This window comes from Simochromis diagramma, unplaced genomic scaffold (assembly GCF_900408965.1).
Source record: "Simochromis diagramma unplaced genomic scaffold, fSimDia1.1 OVJJ01000334.1, whole genome shotgun sequence".
Classification (NCBI taxonomy): domain Eukaryota; kingdom Metazoa; phylum Chordata; class Actinopteri; order Cichliformes; family Cichlidae; genus Simochromis; species Simochromis diagramma.
The window spans coordinates 2,415,961-2,430,162 of NW_024386764.1; the positions used below are offsets into that span (position 1 = coordinate 2,415,961).

General features: G+C 38.3%; 1 protein-coding gene across 1 annotated transcript; it reads left to right on the top strand.

The window, feature by feature from the left end:
* Positions 1-337: 337 nt before the first annotated feature.
* adgrl4 (adhesion G protein-coupled receptor L4) lies at positions 338-12,389 on the top strand. Its single transcript, XM_040031658.1, has 16 exons — positions 338-463; positions 831-980; positions 3,443-3,592; positions 3,894-4,043; positions 4,406-4,476; positions 5,203-5,382; positions 5,797-5,980; positions 6,795-6,908; positions 6,994-7,193; positions 8,678-8,857; positions 9,515-9,718; positions 9,997-10,217; positions 10,719-10,785; positions 10,886-10,977; positions 11,182-11,350; positions 11,855-12,389. The coding sequence occupies exons 1-16, from the start codon at positions 352-354 to the stop codon at positions 11,915-11,917; spliced, it is 2,307 nt and encodes a 768-aa protein (XP_039887592.1). The 5' UTR covers positions 338-351; the 3' UTR covers positions 11,918-12,389.
* The last annotated feature ends 1,813 nt before the right edge of the window (positions 12,390-14,202 follow it).

Here is a 14,202-nt window from a genome sequence, read left to right on the forward strand (position 1 = left end):
CTGGAATGTCCGTGTGTAAATTTGTGTGCTAGCGCCTGCGGAAGGGAGGGGGTCGTCCTTCAGTGAAGTTAGCTGGTGTTGTTTAGGCCTGTGTTTACATAACCTACTGTATGTGGTCAAGTGAGAACAATGGCACGCAGGCCTCCAAAATGACAACCTAAGACAAAGTGTCAGCAACGCTACGAAAAAGCGACTCAATGCAACTAAATGTCCTTTTATATTTAGTGAAAAATGGAGGCAAACGTGTCTGTGTGGCTGATGACTCGACCAAGCTGCGTGTTTTTCAAAGCAGATTAAAGAGCAGGACAGGAAGGGCCAGGTTTAAGGAAACAGGAAAACTGATGCAAGGAAATGAACGACGTCACCAGACAGCCCACTGCAGTCTACGATCAAGTAAAATCCAGACACAGCGCAAGTATGGATTCTTTGCTCAAGTCACCAATGAAACTTGTACTTTTGACAGGTACGTGAGCTAATTTATACTCGACGGGTACCAGATGTCTTACTGGGAGACTGTTTTAAATGTATGTCCCTCAGAGGGGTCCGCATTATCAAGTATTATTAGTTTGGAAAGGTGGTTTTGTTTAACATAAATTTTCTCTTCAACTTTATTTCTTTTGGGGGGGGTTTAACCGGTTTTTGACAGGTACGTGTTGCTTTTCGGTTTAAGTTGAAGTTTGATGGATTACATGACTGACTCTGCAACTTTTAGGAATTTGGAGGTTAACATGTTTTGTTTTTTATATAATCACACGTCTTCAGGAAGGTTTGGAATAATAATGTTGTGGTGTAATTAAAACATACACAGTGTGTCTCTTGTGTCTACGCAGCGTGGCTCTCGAGTCTGATGGGCCCATGCGTCCCCTCTGACATTTGTGCTTCTTGTCACACACTTGCAACATGTAAGACCTTGAATGGATCAAACAAGGCCTGCTACTGTAATCACGGATACACCGGAGACGGAACGACATTTTGCAATGGTGACTACACGCACGCATACACAAATCAACCTTTATATTAAAGAGCACACGCAGCGAGACTGTGGAAGCCTCGACTATTTTAGGAAGCCTTTGTTGCTGTGACTGCGTGTCGTAAACAACAGTATTAGGCCTACGTTTTGAAACAAGCGGGCTAATTGAACATTTTTAAACATTACACTTGACGGAGCAGAGCATAGATGTGAGGCGTTAAAAATATAACTCTGGGTGGGTTAAAGCTTCTTATGATGGCTCTCGATGGCAAAAACGTTTGTGTCAAAACTTAATGAGGAACAAGGCACTGCTATGGTCATATTATCAGTATAAATCACTGTGACTTGTGCAGCTTTTCTCTTCTGGAACCATTTATCTCTGATTATCTCAAAATAGTCCACAGACATGAAGCAAATTAGCGACCTAAGGATGCTCGTGTGCAAGCAAACAAGATTTATTATTGTAATTCAGCTTAACTCTGGCCAGTTTAGAAAACGCAGGCAAAAGGAATGGCTGAAAAAAACTTAAGGTCTGTGTAAGTCATTTGAAGTTAGTTTTCTTGTGTTTGTTTGTGTATGATCGACTCGCTGTGCTGGCTTAAAACAGCTAAAGTTGGGGGGGAGGTTTTTTAGAGTTTGCTTGCCTAAAAAGTTGCCACAGAGTTATTCACCAAGGGAACAGTGTGAAGTGGAACATACGTCCAGATACAGCTTTATTAGAAGCATTTTAATGGCCTGCATCGCCTACAGTCGGCATTGTTAGTCCTGTTATGTTTCTGGGCTGTTTAGAATTCCTGGAACCCCTTTGGTTTCCTGGCCAAATCTGACCACAATCACCGCTTACATAGTCCAAGGGCCAAAAGTAAATGAAAATGTTAGAGGGGTTTTTTTTTGTTGTTAAGGTTACACTGTCCCAGAGACGTAAAATTAGGACAATATTAACTAGCAAGAGCATTTCAGACTGTGTCTGCTCATGCTTTATTAAATCTGCATTTTTACCAAAACTGTTTGGAAAATTCACATGAAACAAACAACAATTGTAGATTTCAGACAAACAGGAAGAAAAGGGTCATCTTTAACTTTTAAGCAAGTAAGTGATGATAGGAGGGTAAAATGGACCCATAAAAACAGGACATTCAAGTGAATCATGAAGTATGTGGGTGAAAAGTCTGTGAGGATGACAGATAAAGGATCACATGTGCTATGGGAGTATTTCCTCTCTGACTATGATCACCTTTCTCGCTGAAGCAGAGGATTTCCCTTACCGGACAGATTGTGTGCCAAAGGTACAGAGAAGAGGAAGAGCAGAGTGTCCATTATACCTCGACAAGTAAAAACAACAGTGGAAAGTCTTAGCAGGTCCTTGTCAACAAGGGGCGGAAGGTGTGTTTGGAAGTAAAAAAAAAAGCTGGAACAGCATTTTCTATAATGAAGCAGCATCTTCAGCAGTGCTCGGTTAGCCTGGAAAGCAAAATATTTTAGGTAATTTGACTTCCATGAAATCAAACAAAGGCAAACAACTGCAAATCAATCACAAATGTGAACTATTTAAACTGCGTGCAAGTTACACCCAGCCAAGGCTTTAATCAAAAGAAGACTAACATCTCTGAGCTTCATCAGCTCCACATCCACACCACAGCCTTCAGGATCACGATCACATTTGGGCATTCCTGAAACAGCAATCATGGATCAAACTTCAGAGTGTATTTGTGTTAACATGCACTCAAAGTAACTCAACAACAATGATACTAAAAAGGATCTGGGAAGATGTTATGTCGAGTTTTATGGTTTAATATATAAATTGATATGAAAAAAATAGGTTGCTTTTTTCTCTCCATCCAGTACAATTTCAACAAATTTAGGGGCAAATGCATAAGTTCAAGTTGGTTCTTGAAATTTCCAAAAATGCTGTCTTTGTAGTAATTTTTGTATTATTTTTGTGACATTTTGAGTCAAAATCTTAGAGAACACTTTGCATAGCATATGGTTAATCATGGAGGATTAAATTAAGATTTCATTTTCAAAAAGTAACTGAGTCTGAGTATTTCAGTGATTTTTAAATTAATGCTGCACATTCAAAGAAGAACTGATTTATTGTTGAAGAGACGGCGCTTTCATTTCTCATTAGAGTAAAATGCATTTCAGCCTCAACACAAACCTGGACAGGAAATGAATCTGCTGAGACAAGATGGAAATATGATATTGTAACAGTTTAAGAATAAAAAGTAGCCTTTTTCAAAATGCTGTAACTTTTAATTTGTAAAAAAACAAACAAAAAAAACATGAATTTTAATGCAAAGCAAAAATGCAGACTACATCAAACTCCTTTCATCTTTGTTCTGGGTCATCTGTTAACCAGCTGGTTTACCCACTCCATGAGTAACAGAGTAACAAGCTGAATCTACTTTGCTTATTGAGGATGAAAGATTTTGAGCTCATTTTAGCGTTTGTATTTCCATTTCCTCACCACAGATGATGACGAGTGCCAGAACGTGACTAATATCTGTGGGGCCAGGGGCCAGTGTACCAACACAGTGGGCAGCTACTACTGTAAATGTGTCTCTGGATACAAATCGACAGGACGGGACGAGTTCCTGCCCAACGATGGCACTGACTGCATCGGTAATGTCTGGTTGACCTGTTCAGGATTTAAGTATACCAAACTTTGTTTTGATCAGTATCATAAAGAGTTATAAAGTTTAACGAGGTCGTGAGAATGAATTATCAATGTGTAACATGTGTGCAAGAACTGCAGGTCACATATTTGTATTTAAAAAAACCAACCAATTCTTATTTTGAGGTAGGAATGCTGCCTAGACAAACATCTGTAACTGCATTAACTTTGTCAGCGAGCAGCCAATGTAAGGGAACATCAAACTGCTTTGCTTTAATTGAAGCTGAACTCTTCATTTGCATCTTTCAGATATTGATGAGTGCGAGTCAGAACAGGTCTGTGGACCAAACTCAGACTGCCATAATACAAATGGATCTTTCAATTGCACCTGTCAGCGTGATTACATCCCGACTTCAGGCCCTAAGCACTTTCATCCAGAGAGCAAAGTTAGATGTAAAGGTCGGTATGAGGATGGAAGAGCACACACACACACACACACACACACACACACACACACACACACACACACTGATCCTTACATTCAAGGACATACATCTTTTTTTTTACTTGCTTTTACACATCTACACACAACCCAGACACATCCATTATTGTGTGTGTGTGTGTGTGTGTGTGTGTGTGTGTGTGTGTGCACTGTTCACTCGATGCAATACATCGAGTGAACAGTGCAATCCTGAATTGTTTGATGTTTTAAGTAAAGTTGATAATAAAGAGAGCTGCTGTTTTTTTCTAAATGAAAGGCAGACTGGCGAAGTCATGGTAGTGAATTAAAGATGCGCTTTTGCAAACTGTTTGTTTTCCAGAGCATCCCCAGAAATACTGCCATGACAACACCGGCTGCGTGACGCAGGTTGTCAACAGAACATTGGAATCTGTGAGTACTCCTTTCTCACAATTTTAACCAAACGGGGTAAAAAAGAAAGGATAAGATGATGCTGCCCTCTGTTGGCGAGAAGGAAGACAAACAGAGGGTGGAATAGGAAAACGGCTGAAATGACTCGAGATTGTATGATAACAAGGATATGCAACACCAGCCGCTATGATCCAAACACAACCTGCAGTTTCAATCAGCAGTTTCGGTTTGGACCTGCAGTCCTGCCCCCTACAGGAGAGTAAAGTTATAGCAGGACCAGTTAATGGATGTCATGTAGCACATTTTGTGTTCCTTGTTACAGGAGAATGGGAGAGATTTAATTAGCATGTGGTTAGGTGATGATTTATGTAAAACTGGCTCACTAGCGTGATAATTAAGCTGAGTGTAATCCGTCGTTCATGAACTGATGTTTATAAAGAAAAGCAAAAGCAAAAAAATAAAAAAATTCTGAAGGTCATATTTGGGGATTTACTGCATGCAGCTGTGATTAGTTTGAAGTTAAGAGGAGTACGTGAAAAATTTTTTAGCATCTTTTCAAGTAGTAAAAACGCTTGACACAATTGCCCCCTTTTGTAGAGAGTCTTCACGTGATTAGATATGTGCACACGTGTGAATAGGATGAATAGGATACGTCACGTTTTCATGTAAAGTTTGGTCGTTTCACAGCTGTGATCCAAAAAAACATAACAAGGACATCTATCAATCTAAACATTTCTCTGCCACCAGATGAGCAACCTCACGGAGCCCCAAAGTCTACTGAAAGAAATTGCCAAGCAGACGTCTGGTGAACTTACTTCAGTGGAAGTGATTGCATATGTTGAGGCCTTGAGTAGATCCGCATCAACACTGGGTGCCGCGGAGAAGGATTACGCTGTCAAACCATCTGCCATCAACTCAACTCTCTCAGTAATCTTTGTTTACCATTCTTGTTTCTCAGTCAACAGTTGGAAGTCTGCCTGAAGTGCAGCTATGCTTTGAACTGGTTTAAGAAAAAGTGGCACTGGTTGCAGCCCATTGCCTTCTTAACAGTTACGCCTTGGAGATACTATTACTTTCTGCTAATGTGTCATTTTTATTATTAGCACTTATTATTTTGTTGTTGTCCCAAAGCTGACAGCAAAATTACCCATTAACCAATAATTTTTTAAACACAGTGTAGCTGCTGCTTGTATTTAATGAAAGGCCAAAAACAGCCAAACTGATGTAAACATCCCATTCTAATCATACCTAATTGGAAGCATATTGCAGTGCAGACATAACATGCATTACATGCTATATTATTGTGCACATGTTATACTCGAAGCAAATCTTTTCAAACAGAAATTAGTAAATGCAGTAAACAACCTGGTGGAGAAGGATGAACTGGTGGCTTGGACCAGAATGAAAGAAGAACGTCGTGAGCATACCATCACCAAGCTGCTGCATGTTGTTGAAGAAAGCGCTCTGTCTTTGGCCAGCAATTACAAAACTCCAACAGAGCTTGAAATCAAAGCTACAGAAATGGGTGAGGCTTTCAGTTAATTGTCACTGTGATGCATTTAATTCCTTTATTTGCTTTAAAACCAGACAGGGCGCTCCTACGTTTGCTTAGAAGTTTCACTGTTTAAAAAAATCATCTGTAAACATAAATGAATGCCATGAATTAATTCACCCTAAAATTCAATGAGCGGTTCAAAAATACAGAAAAAAATTATTAAAGGTATCAAAATACACAAAAGGCAGTTATGAAAAAAATAATATGAATTTTAATACAGCATATGTATTAATTAGATATGGTAGTATAACAGTAGGTGTTGCCCGTTAGTATTATTTTATTTGAATTTTCAGTCAGTCATCAAATTATTTAAATACTATTTATTTATAATTTTGAACCTCATGGCTTCATTTCACTGTTTTATTTTCCAGAAAGTGAAACTTCACCCTCGTGCAATGTTGAATATTTTTGGGGGGGTACGGGTTCTTTTTTATTTATTTATTTAATATCTGTCCTCCTTTTGTGTGCATGTTGTTGCTTTGGATCTGTCTCCTTTTTTCTGTTTCAGCAGAGAGCTATTCTTCCAAGTCGTAATCTCTTTTTAGAGCCAAATAACATTTTAATCCACTTTAGCTTTTAGTTTCTTCTTTTCTGTGTCCCAAATAGCTTTCCTTACAGTGTGTTATGATTTGGTTTATTTTGATTGGTGTTTGAACAGCAGTGATAGTTACAGTGTGCCTGATAAGACTCAGTAACTATCACTGGGCTCAGCTCTCCAGTTTGGCGAGGCTTTGAAATGGAGAGGGTTATCCCTGACCTCTTTTTTTTTTATCCTCAACCGCAGAAGTGAAACTCTTCACCTTCGAGGCTCATCACACAAAAGCCAAACTGTCTGCTTCCATGGGAGGAGATCATATAAATCTAACACTGAAAGTGAGACCAGAAGAAGACCGAAATGGTAAAGTAGCTTAAAGCCTAAAAGGAAAATCAGATGCAATCTGTGCCAAAAAGAAAAGTTTGTATTCATTTTTTTTTTTCCTCAGGAAGCGTGTCAGTGGTGTTTGTGCGATATGACAGCATCAGTGACATCCTGAAGCCGAGCAGCGACCCAGGTGTCACTGACTACTCGCGGTATGCAGGGACGGGGGAAATCACTGTCAACTCCCAAGTCATTGCAGCAGCCGTCAAACCTGCTGACGTTTACCAACTTGACCATGTCACCTTCACTCTGAGACACAGTGAGGTACAGACTGCACAGAGTGCTGAGGCAGGCTACATTGTTTGCTTTTTTACTTCTGCATTTGTAGAATGTAATGTCAAAACATATACTGTTTCAGAAAGTCGCTGCTCCTCTACACATGACTGCAGCTTTTCTTAAGGGAAGCGATTACTAGAGATTTTCATTCATTTTTATTCTCTATATAAATTCAGTCTAATCCTTTTGCTCAATTTGATCAGGGTAAATTAAGAGCAGCGATTCAAAATAGTTTATGTTACTCAAGGTTTTTCATTTCGAAGCGTTGTGTGATAAACAAGCTAAATACGGCGTTAAAAACAAACGTTGCTGCTCACTTTTGTGCCACTTTAAACTTACAGCTAAACTTTCTATTCTGCAAACGAGTCATTTATCAGCATTAGCTAATAGGATCTTGTTCAGTTCTCTCGTCAGTATCTCATCATATATATCCTTGTCAGACTGGGGCGTTGTGCTTTTGTTGTGAGAAATAGCTTCCTCAGTCCCAGATTGGGTCTGGCAGTAACCTGATAACTGCCAGAGTTTCCATTAAAGTCAAATTTGAACAAACTCACATGGGAGGAACAGTTAGCGCTTTGTGTAAAGTTTTTATGAAATTTTAAGATTTCGCACCGTGTATTTCGGCAATGACCTTTCATTTAAAGGGAATAGCTGAGGAAACGTGACGAGATTATGGAAAAACGTGGGTAATGAGATAAACAGCCCTAAAAATTAATGTACTGGTGTTTTCTTTTAGGATAATTAAAATGTATGAAAAAGTAAAATCATTATTTTTGTTGCTCCCTTGAGTATTAAGGCTAACAAAGGATGAGTTGATTTATTTTCGAGCCGTGAAAATTCTCTGTGAACTGCCTTCTTTGAAGAGCAACAATCAATAATTTGGGCCCCTTTTTTGTGCAGATACTTTTTACTACTGAAGCAGAATTTTTTTCTCCTGTGATGCACGGGATGCTTTTTTCTTGCCTGCACCTTTTAAGTTTTTAAGTAAGGACTTTGAGAGTATAAAATACAAAATTTAAAATGTTGATATACAAACATATTGTCCTGGTATTTTCTTTTAGGATCATTAAAACATATAAAAAAAGTAAAATCATTATATCAATATATTATATCATTGTAAAATATATATATTTGATACATAATCATTTAGAATAGGCCCAGTGAGCCCAGCAAAAAAGCTCATGTGCCAGTGATTAATGATCTTCCCATTACATTTATTTTCTGTGCTCTTGCATGTCAATGGCAATATTAACGTGAAAACTTGGAAAAAGCAAAGCTCATAAATAGTGTTAGAATCAATAACAGAACAACAGACCTTCGATGGGCTGTGATGATTTCTCATAGCTGTTTTGATGAGACCAGCTCTGGGATCAGTTTAAGCCCCTATTGATTTGTTATCCCAAAGCAGCGAGCTGCAAAAACTAATAATAACTCCACAGTTAACAGTCTTTGTTCCTCTCCATCCCCTGAAGCCCATAGATACTAAAGCTGATGTGACGAAGTGCGCCTTCTGGGAGTACGAGGCGGATAGCCTGCAGGGCCGGTGGGCCACTCACGGCTGCAAGACAGTCCACGTCAACAGCAATGCGACCACTTGCTCCTGCAATCACCTCACACACTTTGCTATCCTCATGTCCTCTGGGCGAGCCAACGTGAGTGAGCATACACTAAATTACAACAGTGAAATATGGAGCAAGATCAAGGAGTTTTTTAACAGCTTTTTTCACCAATGTTTCCACAGTTACTGAGGGAGAAATTTCATTTCATGCAAAATAAACACTATGTTGTCTTGTTTTTAAGTCATATATTATTTGCTTGGTGGACAATTAGTTGCCTGTTAACTGAGAAATTTAAATATGTGGATTTATCTGTGAAGATGATGGAAATTTCTCTCGCGCTGCTTTGTTTACAGTAGAAAGATAAAAAATCAACTAAAGCCAAATGCAGAGGAAGTCTGAACAGGTCCTAGAGGCAAGGTGACTCAGTGCACATGTTTGGCATCTATAAGAGTTATCCACCCACTACTTTTTGAAACCTTCTCTCACTTTATTGTTGGTTTCAATTCCAATTTAAATTGTTTGGTGAATTTCACACCAACAACGAGGAAGTTACTTTTTTTTAAACTGACAACAAACCACTTGCCTCTAATATTTGGACCAGTATCGCCCCAGAACGTCTCCAAGCACAACATGTTGCTGTAACCCCAGCCTGTGCCTATGTTATGCCAAATGATTCCAAGCAGAAAAGACAACAACTCGGCGCTCCATGAAACTGTGAATGAAACGCCTCCCTTTCCATTCGCTTCTCAGCTGGTGGCCCACTATACCATCCTGACCCGGATCACCCAGCTGGGAATGATCATCTCGCTCATCTGTTTGTTCATGTGCATCTTCACCTTCTGGTTCTTCAGTGAAATTCAGAGCACCAGAACCACCATCCACAAGAACCTGTGCTGTAGCCTCTTCATGGCCGAATTCATCTTCCTGGTGGGAATCAACATGTACACGCATAAGGTGAGGATGCCCTTCACTTAGTGAAACGTGAAATATCGCGAAATATTGTCCGTTTGTCAGCTTTAAATCTGGTGTAAATCTGTTCTTATTTGACTTGCAGATAATTTACTTTATGAAAATGAAAATAGTAATAGTAACAGTACATCTCAACATGCACATTGAGATTCATATACACTTGGAGTATATGAATACTGTACCACTTTTTTAACACAGTTTTATTTAAAATAAAATTGTAAAATCTCTCTCTGTCTTTCTCTCTCCCGTCTGTTTCTTGGCAGCTTTTCTGCTCTGTGATTGCAGGGCTGCTGCACTACTTCTTCCTTGCGGCCTTCGCCTGGATGTGCATCGAGGGCATCCATCTGTACTTAATAGTGGTTGGCGTCATCTACAACAAAGGCTTTCTGCACCGTAACTTTTATATTTTCGGCTATGGAAGCCCAGCGGTAGTGGTGGCCATTTCCGCAACACTAGGCTCCAAGTATTATGGCACAGATAAAGTGTAAGCTGACGATATTTGCAGCTTTTTTATATATATGTATGTGTGGATAGACAAAGGGTCGTAAAATGACTTCTTCATTTTTCAAACTCATTCAGGAAGCAAGATAAACAAGTTACATTAATTATAAGTACAAGGGGACATAGATTAAATTTGGCCTGGAGGGACATGAAGGAAGTTGAAGATGGTTGTGCCGTGGGGCAGAAAATAAATTCTGAAATGTTTTGGGTACCACAGAGAGCTTGATAAAAAAAAACCCTAAAATAGTAGCCCTGTTGTTTATTAGTGTAAAATGCTATTACAAAAGACAAGAGATAAGTTACGCAAAAGACGTGTTGATTGCTTTTTTTAGGGGGTTTTAGGGGTTTTATCCTAAGATAAGAAAGCTTATGTACAGTATTATTATAATTAACATCAGGGAATTTTACACTAAGGCGGAAATCATAATTTGTTAAAATATGAATCAAACGTATTAAAATGTTATTAAATATTATTCCATCATAGGTGTTGGCTCAGCACAGAAAACCACTTCATATGGAGCTTCATTGGACCTGCATGTTTGATCATCCTGGTAAAATCATACATCATGACTCATGAATGTGTTCAAATAAGCAAGTAAAGTAATTTTTTTAATAACAGATATTCATTTGATTGTTGTTTTTCCACTAAAGGTTAATCTCTTGGCTTTTGGAGTAATCATCTATAAGGTATACCGGCATACTGCTGTGAAAAAGCCTGAAATCAGCCACTATGAAAACATCAGGTAGGATTATCTTTACTCTCGTTGAGTAAGTTGGAAAAAAGAAGGGAAAAAAAAGAAAGTCAAGTTGTAGGTTCCTTATCTGGTGGATTATTAGGGTATCATGTGGTGCCTTTGCAGAATTAAATTACAGCTGAGTTCTTTGTTGATTGAGAAAGGATCTTAGCCATGTGCAGGGTGTTTAAATCGGTGCTATCTCCCTCTCAGGTCCTGTGCCCGTGGTGCCTTGGCTCTGCTGTTTGTGCTCGGTGCCACCTGGACGTTTGGAGTCTTGCACATTCTCAATGAGACAACCCTCACTGCCTATTTGTTCACCATCACCAACGCCTTCCAAGGGATGTTCATTTTCATCTTCCTCTGTGTGCTGTCCAGAAAGGTAACATCAGCTTTTTGGGTTTTTTGCTTTTTGCTTTTTTGAATCAAATAGAACAAATAGACCCCAACAAAACACATTTTATATAGTCAACTGAGAATATTAAGGTGAAGATATTAAGGCTATATGAAAAAAGAAACCTGTGTGTGAGCAAATGTGCATTTTTTGTTAGGATTTAAGCATCCGAACATGCTCAGTTTGTTTGGGTTTGCCATGTTTTCTCTCTCCCCAGGTGGTCAGATTGAGGCATAAATCTTTCCCTATCAAACATTTAATGAACTGACTGAAACTTTTCCTGTTAGTGTTTTGACAGGTCACAAACTAGTATACTTGTGAAATATATAAATTAGAGTTAAAAGTACAAAATATCCAAGTGAAGGTTTATAAATGTATGAAAAGCCTGTAAATATGTTAACAACACTGGCACAGCTCACCACTGTATGGATTAAACATACATTGTATTATATCTAAAGCATATTTCTGTTGTGTGTGTGTGTGTCTTTTCAGATTCAAGACGAATACTACAGGCTTTTCAAAAATGTCCCCTGTTGTTTTGAATGCCTAAGATGAATTAATGCAGCCAAAGCCAGACCATCTGCACTTGTATAATAATAGTCTATAGTACAGCTTTTTAATATCCTGTGACTCGTGCTTCCACTTTTGGGAAAAATGGTGTGGGAGGATTTTAGTACAGATGTCTAATAAATTAGAACATGTAGCAGTGGTAGTTTCAAATGTCTTGTTTGCTTTTTATCAGACTGGAATCATAATTATGCAGCACACTTTTTGTTTGATTGTTTGTTTTGTTCCATAAAGTACATAAAAAGCCAAACAATTGCATTGCCTTTTACACAAAAGCAATTCTTGTGAGAGTAACAATAGAATAAAAATAGTTTGCATATGTTCAGTTTAATTGAGTACCTTTACCTTTAGTGCCTTTATAAGCATTACACTCCAAATAATCAATGCCGTGTCCGTCTTTGTTCTCATCTTTTGTTTGAAATTGATTGTAAATTATTAAAATAAATGTGTCAAAGCAAAACTTCTCTGTTGCCCATTTCTTTTAAACCGAAATGCAAAATAATCATTGGGCTTGGTTAATGCATTCATCAGCCTTCTTTGCTAAATAAACACACTGGTAAGTGGACAGGAAGTCCAACATGAATGGCTGTGTGTCCTGTCCATGCGCCACAGTAACAATTGGATAGGCCAATGGCCCCATCTAGTGGAGATTATCAGGCACACTCGTTCTTCCATAAACTCGGAGTATTTTTGCATTATTTATCTGCATGTTAAGAAAAAAAAAAGGTTGTAATGAATTAATATGTGTTATCTCCTCAGCACACAGCATTCCTTAACTATCTGTCTCCTAGGCTGTGGGATCTTTTAATGAGGTTAAGAAACGTCAGCCTGGGGTCTAGCAATTAAACACATTTACCAAAAATTTCATTATTGTCTTCATGCTAGTGCATTTGCATATATCATGACTCTACTAATAAACTGAACCTCAAACTTTTGAGTGAAACAAACGAAAGTGCTCTATTTTATAGAGCCAGGAAACGCTCTCATGCTGCTCGTTCATTTCAGAAGTGGGGAGGGAACACTGTATATTGCGTTAATTATTAATGTATAGGACACATTTATTGATTGGAGGGTGCTAGCAAGCTATATCCTACAATACCTATATTACTGAACTAACAAGAAAGCAGTGAGTGTCTACTACAGCCACCCAACAGTCCTCAGACTATCTGAGAAACTGTATGTCATTATTAAAAAGAGCATGTGGTAATCTCTGGGGCTGCATAATAAAGCGCAGGTGAAAGTGAAAAAAAACCAGCAGTTCCTTAATTAAAGGAAGTATAGTAGGGCGAGTTTTTTCATCTTTATTTATTTATTTAATGAAATAATAAATAACCATCTAAATGGTAAAGGTGCTCTCACTGGTGACACAGTAGGCACTGCCCTGGGAAACGTATAAGTACACATCAGGTTTGTGTTTATTTGATTCACACATGGTTCAACAGAATTTCGTTTCTGACACGCAAACATCATTCCCATTAATACAGCACTGCACCCATGAATGGAAAGGAGCAGGAGGAAGAATAAATTCTTATTGACACCTGCCCCCTATCTGAATACCAAATAATCTTACAAGTGGGCACCTACAACCCAAAGAGCACTCTAACATTTATCGACACTTAACAATGCAAAACAAAACAACAAAAGAGTAAAATCGACAGTGTACAAAACCACAAGATGGCAAAGAAGAATTGTTCCTTCCACAATTAGCCCAAATTACTTTTGTGTTCTTCATATTGAATTATTGTTTTAAGCATAAAACACATTTTAAAACGGTGCATATTTGTCCAACTCTTGAGATTATCATGGAGAGAGCTCCATATTCTTATGCCTACAACTGTTGGACACATTTGCCAAACTGATGCTTACAATAATAATAATCCTTCTACTGTCCCCACTTCCTGAACACAATACAAATAAACTTTGTAACTTAAAAGGTAATTTATTATTATTTTTTGCCTTGAACATCATTACTAATGTCTGTGAGGTCACTAAATCTTCTAACTTCAACAATTTTGATTTTATAAACAGATTATTTGTATATTTAACATTATGAATCATTCGTAACATGCTGTAGAAAATGGGAGCAAGCAAATCTTATATCTGTTAGCGTTCCTCACGTTAGCTCTGCAGATCTGTTAAAACTTATGGGAATAAGGAAACACAGCAAAGAGACCTGAGAAGTCCCTCAAACGCTGCACTGTAGCAAGTGTTGTGGCCTGTGTCAAAACCCCTGAAGGTTTAAAGCTAATACAGTTTGGAGCCAGACGTCTGTG